Raw genomic sequence first — 24345 nt, forward strand, 5'->3', positions numbered from 1 at the left:
GTCCCTTCCAATCCACTTTCTATATTTCCAGTGATCTTTTCAGTAGGCAAATGTCACTTAGTGATTTGGAAATCTTCAGAGGCTTTTCATTGCAGTTAGAATGACTCATGAGCCTGGCCCACTGGCTCCCCCACATCTGGCTCCAATCTTATCCCCCCAACACCCCTCACAGTTTTCTCAGCTTCACCACCCTGACTTTCAGTTCATAGCGTATGTCAGGCTGTCTCCTGCCACAAGGCATTTGTACATGCTGTCTCCTCTGCTTGGAATTCATCCCTCCTCTTTTCACCCAGCTAACGTCCACTCATTCTTCAGCTCTTAGCTACCAGCTGCTTAGAGAAGACTTCCCTGAGTACACAACTAGGAAAAATTGTCCCATGTATATTTATAGCATCACGTACCTCTCCTTCACTTGAAAATATTACATTAATCTGTGCAGATCATTTTTATTAATTTGCATGCAGCATCTCTATATCCAGATTATTTGCTTCATGAAGGCAAACCTAAGATCTGCTTTTACACAAAGAATCTCTCCAGCACCTTAGCACAGATATGGTTTTTCATGCAGGAATAAATGAAAAGTTGCTTAATAAATTTTCTCATCTGTTAAGTGGAGAGACTTCCTGCCTTCACCATCCCACAGTACCACTATCAGATCAAACTGCTCTTTAAACACTGCTAATGTCATAAGACTCTTCCATTATTTATGATGACACTGCACTGGTGAAACAGTTAAACAGAAGTTCATGAAATAAAACTTCATCTACTTAACAAAATCTCTAATCCATATTCAGTGTAAAATTCCAGTAAAATGTACTTACACACTTGGGTTTAATGCTTCTGTCATAAATCTGGCTACCAAGGAGTAATAATCAAGTCCAGCATATAACTGGTTGAAAAATCTTGGATGGTCTGTAAATTGAAGCAGAATATTAATCCACACAACAATAAAAAGGAAAGAAAACTATCGATATAGCAGTAACATAAGTGAATCCTCAGACAGTGAAAGCAGCTATACCAAGGGCATACAGTGCATGATTCCAGCTACATGATGTTCAATGTGGGGCAAAGCTGACTGATGCTGACAGAGGGGAGAATTCTGGGTGCCTCTGGCAGGAGATATTGATTAGCACTGGGTTGGAGGAGCCTCTGGAGTCCCAGGAATGGTCTATACCTTGGTCTGAGTGATGGTCACTTACATGCAAATATGTACAAATTCACTGAGTTGACCACCTGAGACTTGTCCACTTTACTGAATGCACATTATACCTCAATTAAAAAAAAAAATTTAAATCTAGTCATGTACAAGGGAACCGAATGTTGAAGCTCCATCTCATAAGCCTGTCTACTGAACAACATTTCTAAGCAAACCTTGAGCACTTTTTTGAGACTTTTGGTTTACTTATTTCATTTCCTTTTAGTGATTTTTATTCATTTGTTTATTTTTTGGCTGCAGTGGGTCTGTGGCTGCACGTAGGCCTTCTCTAGCTGTGGCAAGTGGGGGGTCCTCTCTAGTTGCAGTGCACGGGCTTCTCACTGTGGGGGCGTCTCTTGTGAAACACAGGCTGAGGTGCAGGGGCTCTGCAGCTGTGATGTCCAGGCTTAGTTGCTTCACAGCATGCAGTATCTTCCCAAGCCAGAGATCGAACTCGTGTCCCCTGCATTGGCAGGCAGACTCCTATTTGCTGTATCACCAGGGAGGTCCTACCTGTTTCCTTTTAAATCCAACACTGACCCAAACCAGAACCCCGAGAAAGGGATTATTTGAGCAATCTGTCCACATATCAAAAAGCCTGTGGCTACCTTTACCTTCTGAAATTATCAGTGTCAATTTCCCTAATTTGAACACATTTCACTCACTGACAGGGTTCACTTCAGGCTCTTGGCAGTGAGTGGCCTTTTAATTTTTCAGATTGGACCATTTTTTTATGGTGCAGCTGGCATCCTGTCTATGGAGTAAGATGTGACTCATCGCGCAGCTTACATAAACTTTCTGATTCAACCGGCTTCAAAGGCACTTGCCTTTAAGACTTGAAAAACTTTAGTTCCAACTTTCTATTTTTTCCCTCCTATAAAAGGTCTCACAAAGGTTCTTGGCTTTACACAGTGTGAATATTCACACCAAACTCCAGGCTAACAGCTGGCATGACATTCTCAATCATAAGAAGCCCAGCATGATGAAGAATAAAGAGGCAGGGGGCCTATTTAGAAATGTGGGTATTTGGGAACCATTTTAGTTAGTGACCTCTCACAGCAACTCAAAGCATTTGGCTTCTTTTTCTCTTTAATCTAGTTCAGTGAAAAACAAGAGGCTCAAAAGAAAATGTCTTTTCGTATAAAACATGGCAAACTTCCTCTAATCTGGCAAAGGAAACCCGACATTGCTATAAGTAATCTTAATAAGTTTTTTTTTTTAGTTCCGTGTTAATTTATGATTGATTTCCATGGTAACATTATGGAAAATATCCAGTAAACTGAAAAATCTACTGCACTAAATGTCATTCTGTGCTTCTGACATGCACTATAATAATGAGATATGTATCTCTGCTTTTGAAATGCTAACTGGGTTTTTGATACATGCACCAGACTTTCCTAAGGGAATATAAACCAATTATTTTTAGCCAGGATTTTATTATGTTCTTTCCACTAAATTTAGTTCAGTGTCAGAACTCACAAAGCATAATGCCTGTATGGTCTTAAGTACTAGATTACCTTTACATCACACTGAGAAATGCATATTCTAGAAAGTTTTTCTCCTACTTTTTGAAACTTGTTCACTGGGTGTATAGTATATTAGCAGTCAGTCAGAGTAGGACTTAAGTAGAAAACAAATATCATGTTGCTGCATTTACAAAAGATAAGAGTTATTGTACCTTCTGAAAGGTACCTTCTCTTGATCCTGGTAGATGGGATAAAATAACTTGGTTCTTGCCAACCCTAAGAATACTCTTCAAATAAATCTATCCCTGTTTATAGGAAGACAGTCTCTGGAACATGTTGAGGGGTGATCTTCTGGGAGGTCAAGATTTAAAATCTCCACCAATTCTATAATCAAACTACCATTTGTCAGTTGGCACCAACATAAGAAATGATAAGTAGCAGTCATAATTTTTGGTCTTGGTTATAAATGGAGGATGGGGATTGCCGAGGAGCAGAGAGTATTTATATAAGACTGCTTAACACCATCAGTTTTTCTATCAACCTATCTTTGGCCCTGACAACAAATCTGTACTAGGGATTAGAGGAACTGTTGTCAAAACCTCAGAACAACTGTTTTTCATCCAGATTTCTCATCCCATAAAGAATTTCACGGTCAGCTTTACTCTGAGGTCTGTGTATGCTAAGTCACTTCTGACATGTCTGAGTCTTTTCGACCTCATGGACTGTAGCCCGCCAGGCTCCTCTGTCCATGGGATTCTCCAGGCAAGAACACTGGAGTGGGTTGCCGTGCCCTCCTCCAGGGGATCTTCCCGACCCAGGGATCGGGCCCACATCTCTTATGTCTTCTGCATGCAGGCAGATTCTTTACTGCTGAGCCACCGGGGAAGGCCCCGACTGTGGGGTAAACGCACGCTAAAGAAAATGCAAGGACTGTCAGCGGCACAGATGAAGGGAGGGGGATGCTCTTACTGGTCTTGACGCTGTAGCGTATGACGTCCCGGCAGCGCTCTAGCAGCCGGTGGTGCGGCTCTCCCACGTCCCTCAGCTCCAAGTCGAGAAGCCGCTTCAGCTCTTCAGGGGGCCGCCACTCACAGACCTGGGGGTTCGGCAACAGCACGGTTAGTGGGGCACCCACTGGAGCCAGGTGTGCAGAGGATGTAGGAAACACGGACCCCACCCTCGTGAAGCTTCCAGACAAGTGGAAGAGAGAGAGATGTAAACGGGCAGCCCCAGTTCCCTGGGACCAGAGCTCTGACATCTGGTAAAGCAGATGCTGCAGGAACAAAGTAGGGGCTCTGTCTTCAATCTTGGAAGAAGTCCTGAAAGAACTGACATCCAAGTGGGACAAAATAAGACTGCAAAAGACCGAAGGCAGAAGGAGAAGAGGGCGACAAAGGATGAGATGGTTGGATGGCCTCACCGATTCAATGGACATGAACTTGGGCAGACTCCAGAAGATAGTGAGGTACAGGGAGGCCTGGCGTGCTGCAGCCCATGGGGTCACAAAGAGTCGGACATGATTTGGTGACTGAGCAACAACCAAAGAATCAAGCAAAGATTGTAAAGGATGGGGTCATGCAAAGGGCCTTCTAGGAGGAAGAACAGGACCAGCAGGGGCTGAGATACAAGGGCACCCGTGGCCCATCTGAAGGGAGAAGTCCGTTGGATGTGGCTTAAACTCAGAGCTTGGGGGATGTCGGGAAAAGTGGAGCTGGGATCCCAGAATAGCTCCCCCACTTGTCTCTGTCCTGGCCCCCGGCCCCACACAATCTGCACTCAACCCAGCAGTCAGCATCCAGAATGCTCCTCTTCTGTCTCAGCCACAGGCACCCCTCTGCTCAAATACTTCTGATGGCTCCTCATTTCCTTCGGAGCAAAAGCCCAAGTCCTCACAATGACCTACACCGACCCCGTACAACCGTTTCCCTGGTGGCGCTGACTTCTCCCAACTGACGCGCCCCCCAACCCACACCCTGGCCTCCTTTCTGCTCCTTATACGTGCCAGACGCACTCCCGTGGTAGGGTCTCTGCCCTCGGCCCAGAACGCAACCACCGCCCAAATCTCCTCACAGCTAACTTCCTCACTTCATTCAAAATCTTCTCGGACATCCCTCTGTCAAGTCAGCAATCCCAACTCTTTATTTAAAATCACAAGCTGTGTGTTTCTCTACCTCCAGAAGCTCCCCCCCAACTGGATCTTCTCTCCCTTTCTCCCTGTCACCTTCCAATGTGCTGTGTAATTCACTGTGACATTCTACACAATCATCATGAGAGCAGAGGTGTCGGTCAGTTTTCTAACCGCTCGCAAGGAACTAACAGAGCCTGCCACACAAGACGTTATCAACAACATGTTGAATGAATGAATGAATGAAGAGATAAAACAAGGCTCAGATGGTGATGGGCTTCATGTGACATCTTATAGAGTTTGGCTCTAAAAAAACACTGATACGCTTTGGACAAGGGAATTACATGTGATCATATTAGTGTTTTAGACAATGGCTTTGGTTGCCATATGAAGATTCCAAGTAAAATTGGAAATAAGAGCAGGCAACAGAAGGTAGTGGTCCGGATGAGGCTGGCTGCCTCAGGAATGAAGCATATCTGGAGATACTGAACATGTGCCATCAATAGAACCTGGAAAGTAGCAACACAGGAAGGATGAGGGCAAGGACCAGCCAAAGGCCATCTTGAGCGTTCCAGCTGGCAGTGGTTTCATGGTGGGTGGGGTGGGGTGGGGCTGATGATGAGTTTGGGGCATTAGTCCAAGGCACCTTCAGGACATCCAAAGGGGGTGTAACAGCTGGTCTGAAGCTCTTGCGAAAGATCAGAAACAGAGTTGCAGGCATCTATTATGATGCGACCCAGGGGACACAGCTCAGAGGGAACCTGCAGTAAGAGCAGAAGTTGCGGGTCTCACCTGGGCAGCACCAGCGCGTGAGCAAAGGGTGACGGGAGAGGAGCTTGCTTGGGAGGTGAGGCAGGGAGCAACCCGGAAGGGCCCAGAGCTACTCCACAAAGGGAGAGGGACGCTCGCGGGAGGGGACGGGCACCACCGTCAGGTCCTGCAGAGAAGCCAAAGCAGACAGAGACTGGGAAGAGCTCCTGGGCTGGATCAACAGGGGGGTGTGCTGGGCAAGAGCGTCTGACCGAGGGCGGTGGGCGTGGAGGCCAGATTGCATGCAGCAAGGATGTGGGAGGTGAGGACGTGGAGGGAGGGGGCCGTGTCGATGATCCTTAAAAAGCTTCCCTGTGGAGGGGAGGAGAGAGACAGGGAACTCTCCGGCGGGGGGAGACCAGGATCGGGGAGGCTGGGGAAAGCAGGGAGAAACACCAAATCATGCGAGAGGTATGAAATTAAACTCTGAGCTTAGAACCATGATGGGCAGAAGTCAACCAAACAGGCTGTGACCGTGGAAAGGAAGGACTATGAATTCATGTAATGTTGATGAAAAAACTGCAAGGACAGAAAAACCCCACAAACACAAATCAGATTGCCAGGGGCCAGGGGTGAGGGGAGAAGCTGACAACGGAGGGGCACGGGGAAATGTAGGGTAACGAAACCATTCTGTGTTTTAATTCTGTTGGTGGTCACACGATTTGCCAAAACTCATAGAACTGCACAGCAAAGGCAGTAAATTTGACTGAAAGTAAGTTACAGTTCAATTGAAAAGAAGTGGCTGAGGAAGAGTGTCTACAAAAGAGGGGGCCAGAGGTAATCATGTCACAGAGTATGGCTGTGCTGTGCGTGTGCTAAGTTGCTTCAGTCTGGTCTGACTCTTTGTAACCCTATGGACTGTAGCCCACCAGGCTCCTCTGTCCTTGGGATTCTCCAGGCAAGACTACTGGAGAGGGTAGCTGCGCCCTCCTCCAGGGAATCTTCCTGACTCAGGGACTGAACTCGAGTCTCTTATATCTCCTGCATTGGCAGGCAGGTTCTTTACCACCATCCCCACTAGGTATGGGGACCCATCCTATCCTCAGGCCACCTTTGAAAGGGGACGTGTGGGATCTCTAACCAAGTTGGCTAAGTCAGCAGCATAAAAACCTCACCTCCCTCTCCCAACTCCAACATAACAACCCAGCTTCACATGGATGCATGTCCACAGCATGACTAACATATTGCAATGGGCTTGGAGCCGCTGAGTCGACAACTTAGGATTTTAAGCCGACCCTTCTCATCCTGTCTTCCATCACTGCCCTGTATGAGCCCTTCTTTTCACATGAAGGGCCCCTTGGTGCAATAAATACCTTGCCCTATTATAACTCTCTCCCCCTCATTCACCTTCCACTTTCAGCAACACACCTGGGCCCACCTGTCTACCCATCAAAATCTCACTCCAGGAACTTCCCGGGCGGTCCAGTGGCTAAGACTCCGTGCTCGCAAAACAGGAGCTTGTGCTCAGTCCCTGGTCAGGGAACTAGATTCCTCATGCTGCAGATAAGACCAGATGCAGCCAAATAAAAAGCAACAGCAACAATAAACACCGACTGCATTCTCAGATTCTGCATTAAAGTCCAAGGTGTCCACTTCTCAGTGAGATCTACCCAAAGTCTGCCCAAACCACATGGCATGTATCACCTTCTTTTTGGGACCCCCTGTTTTCCATCCCAATTCTGTTCAAAGCTGAGCCTTTATCTTACTTTACTTTATATCCCCCAGGGCTGAATATAATGCTTTATCCTTAGCTAGACTCAGTTAATATTTAATGACTGAATAAAGGCCAACATAAAAAATTTCCAGGGGAGTAGTGTACTCCAAAGTAAAGCAGGTCTAAAACGTTCCCCAGGTACAGCTAAGATAGGGGAGAAAACGCAATTATAAGCACAAAATTAGGAAATACCTTCAGTGATTTGAAATATGAAAGGCGTTCAGTGTGATAGCTATTAATTGTGAGACTCTGAGAGACACAGGAGGAGCCATTAAAAGCACAGACTCTGCAACCAGCCTGGATTCTGGCGCCCGCTCCGAGACCCGCTGGCATGTGCTTTGGGGCAACACCCTTGACATCTTGAGGCCCACTTTGCCCCTCGTCTCTAAAATGGAGTTGATCAATAGTACCGGCATCTTAGGGATCTTTACAGATTCAATACACAAACACATGGGTTAAATACACAAACACATATGGAGTAGTTCTTAGAATATCAACTGGCACAAAGTAATTACTATTAAGAACAGATGTCGTTAGTGGTGATTCCAACATTGTTTTGTGTGTGAATTCGAAAGTTAGAACTGGTCACTGGTACCAGTCAGAAAAGTCAGACTTGACAACCAAGGTTTCCAGTCTAAGCTCAGACAAACTGCTAGTAAAGACCCTCAGATAAATTTTAAAACTTTTCACACTTTTTCTACCGTCTGCTTGACGGTAAGAAATATGCTTACTATGCATAAGGAATATGCACCAGACAATGGAAAGCAGGGTGTATGCTGGAGACTATAGAAATCAAATCATCGTTTGATTTACAATTTGTATCATCATCTGGGACAGAAAGGCTCCTCCTGTGCTTCACAGCCTTACCTGGTTACACTCTGGGTCTCGGCCAGTCTCCCCACGCTGGCTGGCTGCTTTCCAGGAAAGCAGAAACTGGATGGGGGTCTGGAAGCTGAGGTAGGGTGGGAGAGTGGGTACCAACTTTGGTATCTGGGCATCTCCTTGACACAAAAGTACACAGGAAATGAAAGCATGATTCCTGTTCCCCTTACATCTAGTCATCCAGGGGTGGATAAAACCTAGCAGACCCATTCTTGCAGTCTCTCATAGGCTTTTACATTTACCTTCTCACTGATGTCTGTAGCCTTCAAAACCACCTCCTCCATTATTAGTCTACAGGCATCTTCCACAAATTTTTCTCCTGCTTTTGCATCTGTTGTGGGGCCGTTCAGTATGACTCCATCCACGAGAACCACATTCTTCCTGCTCGGAACCATCTCTTGTGGACCGATATCTCCTGGAAGCACACAATCAAACCACGTTTTAGAGAGAATCTTATTCCAGCACAAAGCAAAGCATGAAGGAATGGTCCACGATCCCACCTTCAAAGGGCATCGTCATTTGATACATCTGAGGCGCTTACGCTAACAGGTTCTTATGGCACCCGATGATATGACACAGTTAAAGAAAGTTCCATTTTCCATTCTGCAGCATCTTTTGTTTAGCATCAGGGAGCATGCAGGAGTTCAAGCAATGTAAATTCAACCCATTTTACTCACTCACACAAACATCTTTCAGAGATGTGCAAAAATGACCTTTGTAACCACAAGCCCATGTCTGTTTCGTGAGCACACACTCTCTTGTAATTTAAGGATGACTATATGTTTCCTTTTCATAAGTCATTCCCAGAGAAGAAGAAGAAATGCCAACATGTCTCTCTTCTCATTTTACATTTTAAGCCTGTGATTAAATGCCCCCCTTGCTGTGTCTCTGAAAGCCCCTCGTTAAATATACTTGGCCATTTCCTATTGGGAGGAGGAGGAAAACAGAGCAGCGTGAAGGTTCCTGTAAACCGTATCTCACACTTTGCAACTTCTCAAACTTGCAATTTAGGCAGGAGGATGGAACAGAACACTTTCAGGACTGGACAGCTGCGGGTCCAGGACTAAAGGTTAAAAGTCAATGTGGAAATCTATATCTGAGAATAAAGGTTACTGCCTACCCAAAATAGCTCTCCTCCAAATTAATTCTGGCAACTTAATCCAGATATTCAACCAATATCTGCCTCAAGCTCTAATTCGATCGTATGCTCTCTTTCTAATCAGTATCTCTTTCCTCCTTGTTATAGATATTCAATAACTTGTGAAAAGTTACACAAACAATTTTTAAATATTTTTCAGCACCTTGCCAAGCACAGTACCTCCCTTAAACACACTGATGGGTCTGTATGTATTTCAAATATTTTTATACCTACTGAGGGTTCTAACAGTATTTACATTTATTACAGCCTTTAATTCTATGACCAGCAAACTGAAATGGTGTTCACAGGCAGATAAAACATGGCGGGAAGATTTTCCAATTCGAGAATGATAGAATCTGTAGCAAACGACCGATCTTTTATCCTCAGACTGAGGGGTAAACCATTCAGAGCTCTCACGATGGATCTCAGCTTCATCCTTAGCTTTAACTTGTCTTCCCCTTGGAAAGATGTGTCTAACATGGTTTAGGGCCAAATGGTGAAGCCCCGGAAATGAGCTGTTGGATGGAAGTGCTTACCATTCAAGGCACTTTCCTCCCCCCAAATTTTAGGTCCTAAAAATAAATTGGAAAAGAGGGCAATTATTCAGGGAACCCTGGTTATGTCAGTAGGCAGTGCTATTATTAAGTACACAGAAAAGGTCTAATTTTTTCTAACCTCATTAGTGGGATTTCAGATTTCTATTGCCCAGGGAATAGAAGCCACTCTGTAGGTCTCTAAGAGTCTCCTTCTCTCTCTCTCTCTGTTTCTCTTACACAATCACACAATGTCAAACACCCACTTGCAACCAAAATAGCAGAGAAATTGAAATTAAAATAGTCTCTTGCTCCACAGCCATCAATTAAAGAAATCTATAATGTCTATATAGATTTTGAACAATTCTATAGGAGAAAACCCTACTTAAAGGCTATGAAGGTTTGGGTATGGATTATGCATCTTCTGTTGATGTTTTAATTCTACAACAAGATGCGATCATGTACCTCTCCTCCTCCCCCTGCCACACATTGGCCCAGACTGGAGAAGACCCTCTGGAGGCTGAACAGTCAAGCTGCGCTCTTCTGGGGAGGCACATCAGGGCTCTGTCTGCTAGAGCTGACAGCAGTAAATACTCGAGCCTTCTACGAGAAGAATGTTTGGAAGAACACACCCAGAATCTGTCTGCTCTTCAGCACCCCCTCTCTTATCACCATCAAACACCTGGGTTCACTTCCCATTGAGCCCTCCAGCTGCCACCCTGCCCCATGTACTGTGAAGGCAATTCTCAGCAAGGCAGCTCCCACGTTTCTTCAAAAAGCTAAGTTAGATCACACCTCGACTCTTCTGTTCCAACCATTCAGTGACCCCTTGTCAAATTAAAAGTCAAAGTTCTGATAATGACGTCTAAGGCTTTAAATGAGCTCCTTCCCCCATTATCTCTTGGGCATCAAACCACTTCTCTAATTGCTGCCCTCCAGCCTCACCACGTCCCACTCACTGTGGCCTCTTCGCTCTTCGCGACTCTCTCCTTAAGCACCCGCTTCTCGGCGAGGCGTCCCCAGCGACCTCCTTTCACACTGCACCCACTCCTCTCGCCCACATTTTTCTCGGCTTTATTTAACTCCAGAGCGGTAACCACCCTGTGACATATGATATGTACAATATTTACTTATTTACTTGTTTAAATAGTGTCTTTGCAACAGAGATTACGCTCTGCAGGAATGATCCAGCTCCTACCAGCGGATGTCTGTTTCAGGGCAGCCGAAAGTGCCTGTCAGTTTGGAAGAGCTCCATAAACACTTCTTGGTTACTAGATAAAAGAAGCCTGGGACCCTGGCTCCTTCAACCAGCCAGCGACCATGTCCGCTCCTCTGAGACGCTGTCACAGGTTGCCAGCCCTAACCAAGCAGGAAATGCCTTTGGTAGGAACAGGGCGGACTCAGAACTTAATTCATGGACTAGGAAGGACCAGCAGGGGCTGAAAGAAGGACCCGGGAAACAGGGTCGATGAGGCAAAGCTGAGTTTGCAGTCTGGATCACCAAGGGAAACCACGGGTGAGAGGCTCCCACTGTCCTCAAGTGTATTCTTTTCACTGTCGTGTGTTTCTTTCTCTTCTCCCTCCTTCTCTGTTTTGTAGTCTTTCGATGTCTGAAGGTCAGTCCATGAAATATCTCACTCCAGGAACCACACTGCCAAACATGGAAACCAGTCAATCCCAAAACATTCTGACTTCTTTATTTCCACCAATTCCTCCAGTCTATGGAGGAATGAAAGTATGAAGGTATGCTTTCCAAACCCCTATCTATATAACTAGCTCAACTTCTGTTTTGTCTGAAAAGATGCACCGTTCTTCCTTGCTGAAAAAATCATAAAGTGAAAGTTTTAGTCACTCGGTCGTGTCCAACTCTTTACAACCCCATGGACTATAGCCCACCAGGCTCCTCTGGTGGAGACTCACGGAGTTCTCCTGGCAAGAATACTGGAGTGGATTGCCATTTCCGTCTCCAGGGGATCTTCCCAACCCAGGGGTCAAACTTGGGTCTCCTGCAGATTCTTTACCATCTGAGCCACCAGGGAAGCCCAAATGATAAATTCAGCTTCAAATATTATTTCAGAGTTTCATAGGATTAAATGAATTAATACAGATGAAGACCTAAAGCAATGCCTGGCAAATAGTGGGCTATCAGTAAATATGAGAAATATTAGCTAACTCAGGAAGTGTTAGGTAACAGCAGCAGGCAATCAAGACTATTTATTAAATACATAAATAAACAGGAGTAATTACATGTGACAGTGAGCTATGACAGGGGAAAGGGAGATCTCAGAGTGATCAGACAACAGGGTAGTGAACTCTAAAGCGGCTGGTGAGTTATCTTCTGGAACAGTCGGAGGAAGGAGCCTCAGTGGGAGGGGGCTGCCTCGTGAAGAGAGCTGAACTTCCAACTAGGGTCAAGCACCTCTGTCCGCCCTGAGTGGGCAGCTATCCAGACTTCCTGAATTGTCACTTTCCACTTTGCAGGAAAGTGGCTATTTGTATAGAGGTTTTATTTCTTATAAAAGTTGGCTTAAAGCTCAACATTCAGAAAACTAAGATCATGGCATCTGGTCCTACCACCTCATGGGAAATAGATGGGGGAGACAGTGGAAACAGTGTCAGACTTTATTTTGGGGGGCTCCAAAATCACTGCAGATGGTGACTGCAGCCATGAAATTAAAAGACGTTTACTCCTTGGAAGGAAAGTTATGAGCAACCTCGATAGCATATTAAAAACCAGAGACATTACTTTCCCAACAAAGGTCTGTCTGGTCAAGGCTACGGTTGGTGGCGTTATGGATGGTGGTCATGTATGGATGTGAGAGTTGGACTGTGAAGAAAGCTGAGTGCCGAAGAATTGATGCTTTTGAACTGTGGCGTTGGAGAAGACTCTTGACAGTCCCTTGGACTGTAAGGAGATCCAACCAGTCCATCCTAAAGGAGATCAGTCCTGGGTGTTCATTGGAAAAACTGATGCTGAAGCTGAAACTCCAGTACTTTGGCCACCTGGTGTGAAGAGTTGACTCACTGGAAAAGACTCTGATGCTGTGAGGGATTGGGGGCAGGAGGAGAAGGGGACGACAGAGGATGAGATGGCTGGATGGCATCACCGACTCAATGGGCATGAGTTTGAGTAAACTCCGGGAGCTGGTGATGGACAGGGAGGCCTGGCGTGCTGCGATTCATGGGGTCGCAAAGAGTCAGACACGACTGAGCGACTGAACTGAACTGACTTTATTTCTTGTACCAGAGTGGAAACAACGTCAGAAGGGATCCATTTCTCAATTTTCTGGATGTCCCAGGAAACAGTTTGGTTTTTGGTGTTCGCAAGCACTCAACAACTCTGCACTGTTGGCTGACTGCATCATTATCTTAGAGGTCATCTTATCTAACCCTTTCACATAGCCCCCAAACCCCTTCCCCAGCCCCGTGGCTGAGAAAACAGGAGAGCTGAGTTTGAGTCTCTCAGGTTCTCTGATCCTGGAATAACACTTTCTCTCTGTGCTTCACTTTCGGTCATCAGTAAAATAGGAGACAATGCAGGAAACGTGATGGGCCGGCTGCGCTCTCACTGACACTAACACTGACACTTATCCTAACATGCAGGTGGATTTAGGGACCACAGTTCTTGTTGACGTCTCAGATGCTGCCTGGCTTCTCTCTTATCATTTAACGATTATGCATTCATTTCAACAAACATGGATCACTCACCTCCCCAGTGCCACCCAGCAGGCTAGAGGCTAAAGACAGGAGCTGGATCACCTCCTTAGGGATCTGAAGGTCCCTTCGGGGAGTCAGGTGCTGAAAATCTACAACAGTGCAAGACACGTGGGGCAGACTCTGCTCTCAAATCTTACAGAGTTAAAAAATCTAATTGCCGCAAAGTTTCCAGCTGGTTATTCAGTTCGATAGTTGGGGAAGTTGAGACACAGAGAGTTTAATTGGCTTGCCCAGGGTCACAGAGCTGGTTAAGCAGTGAAACCGGGGTGAACAATACACTGAAGCTTTATGAAGGAGCAGCAAGATACTGTGCTATGGACGTCTACAGTTTGTAAGGCAGTGTTAAGGAGTTAATAATGACAGCAAGATGAATTAGACTCACTTTCTGTCCTCTGTAACTGAGAGTCTCAGAGTTTGAATAGTGCAATATTGATAATTAGTGTCACATGTCCTGAGGAGGACATCAATAACATGTTGAATGCAAACAATGTAGACATTTAGGCTTAGGGTTACAGGAGAAGCTGAGGGGTCAGAGAAGACGTCTGAATTCAAAGACTTGTCTTCTCTCTAAAATTCTGCAGTAATTAATAATAATAATTTTAAAACCTCTTCATTTCTTAAAGTAACAACTCCATGACAAACAGCTGGAGGGGTCACAAAGCTTCCCCTACGGGGACTCTGAATCTGCCCTGTGTCATCTCTGCAGGCTTCTACAGGAGGTGAGTAGACAAAGCAACTCTAATTTCTCTCCCGAGGGGCTTGAATCCAAACATGAAGACCTTGTGCTAGCTTCGGCAGCACATATACCAAACATGTGAAAACTCTGATCGATTCTCATCTAAATCTCTTATTGAGCCAATTAAAACTGCTCCAGCTTCTACCACGGATCTGACAATCCATGGTTGCTCATCTGAATGAGTTTATTTCTAATAAAAGGAGGCATAGCCCAGGTGTGGTCTCACCAGCTCCAAATGCAGTGAATTGGCATTTCGCATTCTCTGGTCGGCATAATTCCATTAGTAAGGCTTCCATTAGTGTCTGAGTTGATCCCCAGGCTTAAGCTCTGAAACCAGGGAGACGCTGGCCCCATCTCTAACTGTGCCGCTGTGGTATTACCCATGCTACTTAACATCTACGTGACCCAGCCTTCATATCTGGCCGATGGAGAAAACACTGGGTCATTGGAAGGGTGGCAGACAGCCTTGCAAGCTGTAGAGCCGAGTGGCAGGAACAGAGCATAGGACACAGTGAGTAGGGACCGTTATTAAGGCCGAGTTAATGAACTCTTTTCCAGTGCCAACATTGCATCCTGGTTCGGGTAAAGGTCAGATCTCTGTCAGAAAATCAACCAGTAAGAACCAAGCTTGCCATATGAGACTCTTTCATTGTTAAGAGAAAATTAGCTCTAGGAAAATAAGTGCTTGCTTCCAAGGAGTAGAAAGAGGAACAATGAGTCAAAAGTGAATCCAGGCATCTCGTGGGGAGGACAAGGAACACTTCAGAAAAGCTGTGCCAGAGACACTGAGGCCCTGGTGAGAGGGTCAGGACCTAGAGAGCCTAGTGGGCCAGTCCAAGACAGGCATGAGAAGAAAATGGGGTAAGAGGGTAATATTAATTAATAAATTACTAAGGGCCCGCCGGGTACGAGCACCCAGCCTGGTGCCTGGGAATACAGAAAGCAAAAAATGCAGTCTCTGCTCTCAAGTTGTTAAGAGTCTTGAAAGACAATATCCAGGGGGACAGGGAGAAAAAGACAGCTGTAAAGAAGTTGAAGATACAGTGCTCTGTATTGGAGTCTTCTAAGTTAGGTGTTTCTTCTAAGCTTGAAAAAGTAGACCCCTAACTTAGTTGATGTACCTGGCACTGTCAGATTTACCCACTCTTTGCATCCCTTTAGAGTTTCATATCCATTTTAAGCCATTTGTGCTGTCTTAGATACAGCATGCCAATGAGAGGGTAGCTATGGGAAGCCTACAAGAAAGACAACTATAGGAAATATTAAGAAATAACAATAATACAAGGCAGTGGCCACAGAAGCTCCAAAGGTGTGGATAGCAGCAACAAGTTCAGGAGCTAAGTGTCTGACTCTAGCTCTGTAATTGGTTTAATCAGAGACCTGACTTAGACACCAAATGATGTCCACAGCACAGCCCTAAAATATGAAGTCACAGGAGCAAGTGGTAAAACTATACTCACAACTTTAGTCAGTCAGAGATGGGCTTTGTTGTTTGCGGTTTAGTTGCGTAGTCTGTCTGCCTCTTTTGCAGCCCAATGGACTATAGCCTGCCAGACTCCTCTGTCCATGGGGTTTTTCCAGGCAAGAATACTGGAGTAGGTTGCCATTTTCTTCCCTAGGGGACCTTCCTGACCCAGGGATCGAATTTGTGTCTCCTGCATGGGCAGGCAGATTCTTTACCACTGAGCCACCCGGGAAGCCCTAGAGATGGCAGCCAAAGGCAAAAAAAAAAAAAAAAAAAGAAAAGACAAGACAATGCAAATCCTTTGGTCTTATTTTGGGGGTTAAACTCACTTTAGTTGAAATTCACAGTAAATTAATACTTCTTTCATTTATACTTCCCCAGATATTTATTGAATACTAGGTACGTGCAAGACACTGAGGTATGCACTGTGTGAGACTCAGAGAGGAGTCAGACATACAGACAGCAACCACACAGTCCAGTATGGAAGCTTAGACACATTTGTGAGTACCTAGGATCCCATCCAGAAGGCATCAAGTATGATACCTGAGGTCGGATAAAGCACACACTGAAATTCCAGAGAAGGGCTTCTGACTGTGACAAGCAGAAAGTCCTTTTAGGTTAGATGGTATTTAGAATGGTCCTTCATTCAATAATTCAGCAAATATTAATTTAGGGCCTGTTATGTTCAGAACAATGTATGAGGCACTGGAAACTGAGCAATGCACAAGAAGACACAAATTTGCTTGGGGTGGATGGGAGAGAGAGTTAATAAAAACAAACAAACAAACAATTTAAATAACTGCAGACCCTAACAAATGCTTTAAAGGAAGTTACCTGAATGGCTTGATAGAACAAAGACAAGGAGGAATTCCAGATCTGATCAGGGGAAAGTATTTCCTATGAAGAAACATCTGAATTAAGATGCAAATGAGGAAAAAGTTCCAGATGTAAAAAGACATGAAAAGAGAGTAGTTTAGAAAGAAGCAAAAGATGTAAATAATCTATAAATTATTCTCTCAAAAGAAAAGAAAGAGATCGGTGTGGACCAAGTGTGAAGACGAGGGGAAGGGAGACTAGGGCGAGCTTTGGAAAGACAGGTTCAGGAGCAGATCAGGCAAGGTGTTTTATTCTAAGGGCAGCAGAAAACCACTTAAGGGTTTTAAACTGAAGAGTAGCATGCTCTGGTTTATATCTCTGACAGACTTCCCTGGCACCCTGCAGAGTGGGGCCTGTCTCAGGGCAGACGTGGAAATAGGGAGGCCGCTCAGGAGGCTACTGTGAAGTCCAGGCAGTAAAGGCTGGTGCTCTGACCTGGGAGGAGATGTAGAAAGAAGATGCAGTGAAGCGCTGCAATCTGGGAGACTTCGGCAGTAAAGCCAAAAGGACTGGCTGATGATGTGGACTCACGGGGTCAAGACAACAGAAGAATCTTCGAAGACTCTTGAGTTGGGGACCTGAGCCACCAGGGCAATGGTAGGGCCCTAGGCAGATGTGGGGCCCACCAGAAAGGGGCAGCTGGGTCAACGTGTGGTAAAGTAGGAATGGAATATCAAGACTTCCGACTGATTAGTAGAAACTGGTTATGATGGGGTAGAAACAAAGGTCATGGAAAAGACATTCAGGCCCAGAAAACAACCTGAACTAGGCAGAAAAAGGAGTGTGTGTGTGTGTGTGCGTGTGTATGTGTGTGTGTGTCCAGGAAACGTCAAGAACTTCTCTTCATCCAAGGGGCAGGGTCTGTAAAAGGCAGAAGTGACTGACTGCTCAGAGGTGGCAAGAATGCCACTGAGGACTGAGGACTGTGGATGTCACCTGATGGCAATGGGAGCCGTTGAGAATTTCTGATGAAATAAGAAAAGCACCTGAGAAAGAGGAAGTGGGTACCAGTGACGGGTTCAGACGGCAAGTCAAGGGCTCAAGTTGGGGAAATATGATGGCAATAATGCAGGCCAGGGAGGGGGAGAACATGAATTACGTAACAGGATGGGAAAGGGAAGAATTAGTTGTTCAGTCATGTCCGATTCTTTGCAACCCCATGGACTGTAGCCCGCCAGACTCCTCTGCCCATGGAATTCTCCAGATAAGAACACTGGGGTGGGTAGCTATTCCCTTCTCCAGGGGATCTTTCCAACCCAGGGATAGAATCCAGGTCTCCCACACTGCAGGCTGATTCTTTACCATCTGAGCCACAAGGGAAGGCAGGATGAGGCTTATACTTAATCTGATCTCTCCCCTATAATACCCTTACTGCAAAGTTGAAGCCAGGAACCCCAAGTCTTTCTAAGAAGCCTCACAACTGTACTTGGATAGTATAGCTTTTCTGCACTCCAGGAAGTCTATGTTCTGAAATGATCTTTGGGTAAAAGGTGACAGAATAAGATAGGTAAAAGTCATGTTGTGCATCCATACATCAGCTCCTCTCTTGCAAAGCATGTAGGAACACAGAACATTTCTGGGTGGTGACATGCTCCCATCATCCCAAGCTTTATTTTGTGAGATCCTCTTGTGTTAGCACCTGGGCTGCCAGTTAAATGACTCAGAGTCTGTGGAAACACCAAGCCATGACCTTTAACATAACAGCTAGGTCCATTAACACCATCCGTCCTCTGAGATGGCAAGCTTCTTAGAAGGGAGTCTCTGAAACTGCCTCTCCAATATCGCTGTCACTGCCCTACCAATGGCCGATACATGCACAGTTCACCATAAACTCTGTTTATTTATTTTTAACTTCAAAATGTTTACCTTTCACAGGGCACCAGGCCAGAAACTGGATGACCTTCTGATATTTTCAGGAGAGTAGGGTTTCCCAAGACGTCTACTCCTGTGACTTGAGTAAAGGTTACTTGACAAGCTCTACATGCTGGTATGGAGAGTGTCGTCTTGTCAGGCTGATGAGCAGCTCTCAAGACCACCTCGCCCACCATTCCCCTCTCTACCTTATGAATTTCTCTGATGGATACAACTTCAGTTTGCAAGGACTTGGATGAAGCCAGGCTCTATGAGAACTCTAGATCGGCATGGGCGTGCAGTAAATTTCAGCCCCAGGCTACAGAACTTGGCTACAGAAGATCTGCTTTGGTCTGGCTCAACAGTAACGTGTTCCCCGGGAGCCGCTCTCACCATGACTGCCCTCTTCTTCATTAGCCCTTCCCCTCAACAGTCACCATTCCTGCTGGCCTTTCCCCTCTGCCGTCTTCTTGGCTCTGTACCTGCTCTGACTCTTCACCTAATCTCTTGCCTATAATCTCTCTGAAACACTAGATTTGACTTGTAGCCTTATCAGTGACCCTCCTGTTTTCTGAGAGTTAAGGCTGAGTAGGGAGAATGTTTCTTTTGAGTTTGCTTGTTAACTTGGGCAATTTTTGACCTGGCCAGCATCCCAGCTGGAATCTCTCTTCCCCACAGGATGCAGTCTTGGCAGCACCACCAGTTAGGTTTACCCCTTTCGTGGGTATTTCCAAGTCCCCAGTATTCCAGGTCTTCAGAGTTGCCTTGGCTCCTGTTTCTTTCAAGGTCTCATCATTTAGCTTTCTCACCAATTCTGTGAGTTCTCCCAAATCCTTCGAGTAAACCCCCCCTTCTAGTGAGCAAGTCATTCCGTGTTCTGCAAAACCAGAGAACCATAACTACTACTCAGAATAACTTGGCTTCTGTAGGCATTTATAATCAAGGAACGTTAAAGCCCACTAGACATAGTTTAGTAAGTATATTCTCTGGACCTTCAGAGCTTATCTATTTTTAGTGATCTCCAAAACTTAGAGGTCACCCAGCTACCATCAGAAAATAAATATTATATTTCTTCTACTTTATGAAATGTTCCACTCAGGTACAAGTTAGGACGTTTGTGGCCAGTGGGTAGATCACTGTCTTAGTAAAAAGCACCTAGAAGACCATGACCAAAAATAAATACCATGCCAGCCACCTGTGTGACTTTATCTTTTCTAGCAGCTTTTCCAGTAGTAGTATGCAGAAAAGGAACAAAACTAGCATTTAGAAAACAGTAGTTAACATTCAGTACTTGCAAGGGATCAGGTACTGAGCTAGGTATCTTATATATGTCACTTCATCTAATTCTCATAATAATTATATTTATTAACTCAATTTTACAGACAGGAATGAAGCCAGAGAGACAAAGGGAACTTAAGTGTCAGAGACAGAATTCAATGCCAGGTAACCTGAGTTCAGATCTCACATTCATAAGGACTGTATTCTTTTTCCCCAAAAAAACATAAATAAGAAGACATTATTTCTCATGTAAGCACTTTAAACTATTTGGATACATATTTTGTACTCTGAGAGCAACAAGCAATTATTTTGGAACTGTGTATAAACTGCAATGTGCTGCAATGTAATATATAGTTTTAAAACCAATTTACTCAAGTGTTGACTACAGGATTTTAAATGATTCCATTTAACCAGCAATCTAAATGAAAATTTAAATAAATGCTATAAATGGGTGCCTCATTTGCATGATCCGTTGATTAACTCTGACGTGGTGCTCATCTGTGCCAGGGTTCTGCCTCCTTGCCTAGGCCTTCGGAAGGTCATCTTTTAGCTCAGAAGTGGGCAACGACTCTCAGCTCAGTATCTCAACATGCATGCTAATTCACTTGTGGCCACCTTCAAGTGCAGAGATCTTCACTGACCAAAATCTCTTCGTGAAGTTTATTACATGGAACTGGAAGGGATATGGTGAGAAGCTTCCCGGAATGGCAAGAAGGCCTCTCCAAGAAGCATCTTTAAGAAATACATTGTCTAAACTGCCTTCTAGGAAGGGAGGGCTCTTATTTGCAGGGCAAATGTGTTCCTAAATGGGGGATGCAAATGTGGGTTCAGAGATGAATTGCTCAGTAAAGCAGAGAAGAGGGTAAGGCAATCACTAGCATCTTCCTCCTCATCCTTTATGCTACACAGAATCAGCCTCCCCTCCATATAATATTAGAGCAAATATTTCAAAAAGCTTAAGCTACCTGGGAGGCAACAGTTACATAAACTACAGTATAGATGGTGCCCCAGAAGTGGCAAAGGCAGCAGCTCTGGGGGTGCACACATCTCACTGCTGCTCCTATGCTGATAAATGAAGCACTCAGAGAACACTGCATAAAAGACCATAAAGGCATTGGCACGGGCTCGTCCACAGCTGAGACCCAATGAGGCATGAGTTTAGAGCCATCTAGAGGATGTGCCAAGCTGAGTTTGGGGCCAATTGTGTGCAGGATCATGGGATCTCAGAGCTTGGAAAGCACTTACAGACAATTTAGGAAATGTCCTCATCTCGAATTTGAGAGAACTGTGATTCAGTGGCACACAGACTGACATTCATTGTGACTCTACTGAATGTCCTGAGGGCTGTCCGCACTACACCTCTCATAAGCATTCAGAACCTATTTCACGTATGATAGCGACCATTCATTTAGCTCTTCTGTGGGTCAGGTTTTGGTAAGTCCTTTACAAAAAGTAGCATGTTTATCCCACACAACAACCCTGTGAAGATACAAACAACTAAAACCCACTCTGGCTAAGTTAAGCACAAAACAGTTTACTGGATGGGTGTGCAAATTATCTATAGTTGTGTAACAAATGACCTAAACCTTTGTGGATTAGGACAAGGGTGGGGACTTCCCTGGTGGTCCGCTGGTTAAGAATCCACCTTGCAATGCAGGGGATGAAGGTTCAATCCCTGGACAGGGAACAAAAGTCCTACATGCCATGGGGCAACTAAACGCTCAGCCATAACTAGAGAGCCAGTGTGGCACCACGAAGCAGCCCACATGATGTAACAAGGACCCTGCACGCACCACTGAGACCCAACACAGCCAAGTAAATAAACTTTAAAAAAATACAAGGATGTGCTGGTTCCTATGATCCTGTGGCTTGGCTGGGTGCTTTTCCGGTCTTCCCTGGGCTAACTCACACACCCGCAGTGGCCTGTATGTGGGCTCAGAGCCAAGCTCAGAGCTGGGAAGACTTAGAGAGCTGGGCCTTGCTCTCCTGTGCACTGTCATTATCCCAGAGACGTGACAGGCCTTCTGCAGAAGGGGAGGCACGTCCAAAGACAGCGAAGGCAAAAGCTGCAAAGCTTCTTGAGATCTCAGGGTGGACGTCACACGACCTTTTGTTTTTACTTTTACCATACTCTGTTGGTCAAAGCAAGTCACAAGGAAAATCATACTCAGAGATGTAGGAGAAAAGCTCACGTCTTGATGACAGAAGGCAACATCACATTGCAAATGGGAGGCATTCTAGGAAGGGAGGAATCTGAACCCAGCAGAAGCTACCGTCTGGCCACAAATTATTCCTATTCCTCCCGTCCACAAAATATGCTTTTCCCACCCCAACCTAAATCTTATCTCATAGAAACAGTTTTCAGTCTGGGATCTCAGGATTTTGTACCAAGTCTACAGACAGACAAGGCAGCTCTTGGTCCAGGGACCCATAAACTAGAACCCAAGTTATCAGACATTACACATAATACACGATAGTGAGAAGGACAGGATAATACCACAGACACACCCAAGAAAGAAGGCAAGGCCCAGGGCCAGGCGCTGGCCCAAAGCAGTTCTGAATTCTGGCAAGCTGTACAGTGCGTATATTGAATGGGGTCTGATTCTGCCTCTGGGGCGGTTTCCTAACCCAGTATTCCTTGTGGCTCTTGGCTCTGCACTCGGGCAGACGTGAACAAGCAGTGCAGCCTCTCTGGTATCTGTGAAGGGTGGTTGCAGACTTGCCGGCACATTGCGGCATGGTCTCACTCTCCTCTCCTCTCCACTAGATGCTCGGCTCTGGACCTCCTGAGAAGGCAGTCACACAGATAAACAGCTACCGCTTCAGCTTCATTCACAGGAGTCACACCCTGCCAACTTTGTATGCCTGCACTCATGGGTCCCGCGAACTCTAACCTATCCATTCGTGACGGTGCTTCGGGAAGCCGGTTAGTGATTCTTCTCTGACTCCCAGCTCCTCCTTGTGGAATTTTCCTTTCATAGCTCCTCCCACATTGGCGTAAGGCTTAATTTCAATAGTGAAGTCCCTGTTCTGTAGTGTATCTTACAGAAAACATGTTACTGCATTTAATCGTCATCACAGCTGTATAAGTTTTAGACATGCCCATTTTACAGAAAAAAAAAACATTGAGGCTCAGAGAAATTAGGACACGGCTTCACAGCTAAAAGATGTCAGACTGAGGTTTGACCTCAGCTCTCTTTAATTCCTATTCTGCATCTCCTGGGAGAAAAGGTTGGGGGACAATGGAGTGCTGCTAAAATTGTTGTTGTGTTGTGCTAGTTGCTCAGTTATGTCTGACTCTGTGACCCCCTGGACTGTAGCCCACCAGGCTCCTCTGTCCATGGGACTCTCCAGGCAAGAATACTGGAGTGGGTTGCCATTCCCTTCTTCAGGGGATCTTTCCAAGCCAGGGATCGAACTCAGATCTCCTTCATTGCAGGTGATTCTTTACCAACTGAGCTATCAAGGAAGCCCCTCTGAGTCAGCAGGAAAACTTTAAATTATATCTAAGGGAAAAAAAGATCCTGCTTCAAAGCATGTGCCTGTTTCTAGAGTATGAAGACTTCCATCAAGCTAATTTCAAGACACCAATAGTTTACAAATTGGCTTACAATATTTTTGAGTATTTAACACAATCATGAGCTGGTATGAGGTGACTTCTATCCACCATGGGATAGGAATCTAGAACAAAAGGTCCTCAATCAGAAAACATAATCACAGTTAACAGAAGTCTGGTAATGTGGTTCTTCGGGTGTGTCTCATCCAGGGAAAACCTCCAAGATTTCCAAGTGCTAGCACTTTCATCCTTTGCCTATGACCTTTCTATACTGTCTACTCACGTGGCAAACCCAAAGCTCTGAAAAATTAATACCCATATCAGCATCCCTCAACCAACAACTGATAGAAATTAACCGGCAGACATCCAGTTCTCCTGTCCTTCATATAGGATAACCCTGGGGTGCATCTTCTTCACCAATGCTCTAGTTACCCAGCAGAAGTAAACTGTAGTTACCTGCAGTGATAACTCACTTTATAACAGGTTCTCTGTTGATCTCCCTGGGACCACCTTCCAAAGATACTACTTACGCTCCAATCCTTGACTCATGGACTGCTTCTGGAAAATTCAAATCAAAACAAATGTCTGCTGTCTTTTGAATGCCTGTGGACCAGACAAACACTGTAATAGGTATTCATACTAGATGTCTCTGCATGGATCTTCATAACATCTTATAAGGGAAGTATCACACCCAATTCTACAAATATGGAAATGAGAACCCAAGAGGTTAATTAAGTTTATGGAGGTCACGTAGCTGGCATAGTAAATAGGAGAGCTGATATTTAAACTATGCTTGATGGCAGTGTCTCCTCTTTTCACTAAACCATGCGGCCACCCTCGCCCGGGAGGGTGGACTAACACAGGTCAAACAATAAAAGAACAATTAACTGCTAAGCTGACACCCTGTATTGAACACTTCTGGGCAAAACTGTCATCGCATGTATGTTCCACAATTACTTTCTAAAGTTCTCTTTTGTTGTGCCATCAAGTTGAAAAATAAGAC

The 24345-nt window shown here is 45.2% G+C and overlaps 1 protein-coding gene across 2 annotated transcripts in view; it reads right to left on the bottom strand.

The window, feature by feature from the left end:
- GADL1 (glutamate decarboxylase like 1) overlaps nt 1–24345 on the bottom strand; it is a 179810-nt gene that overhangs the window by 136548 nt on the left and 18917 nt on the right. For both annotated transcript variants that reach the window (XM_070455301.1, XM_070455300.1), the window contains exons 2-4: nt 8435–8607; nt 3631–3757; nt 822–912 (exon numbers count right to left, since the gene is read on the bottom strand). In XM_070455301.1, the coding sequence (XP_070311402.1) occupies nt 822–912; nt 3631–3757; nt 8435–8607 (391 nt within the window). The remainder of the gene's footprint in view (nt 1–821; nt 913–3630; nt 3758–8434; nt 8608–24345) is intronic.

This window comes from Odocoileus virginianus, chromosome 26 (genome assembly GCF_023699985.2).
Source record: "Odocoileus virginianus isolate 20LAN1187 ecotype Illinois chromosome 26, Ovbor_1.2, whole genome shotgun sequence".
NCBI lineage: Eukaryota > Metazoa > Chordata > Mammalia > Artiodactyla > Cervidae > Odocoileus > Odocoileus virginianus.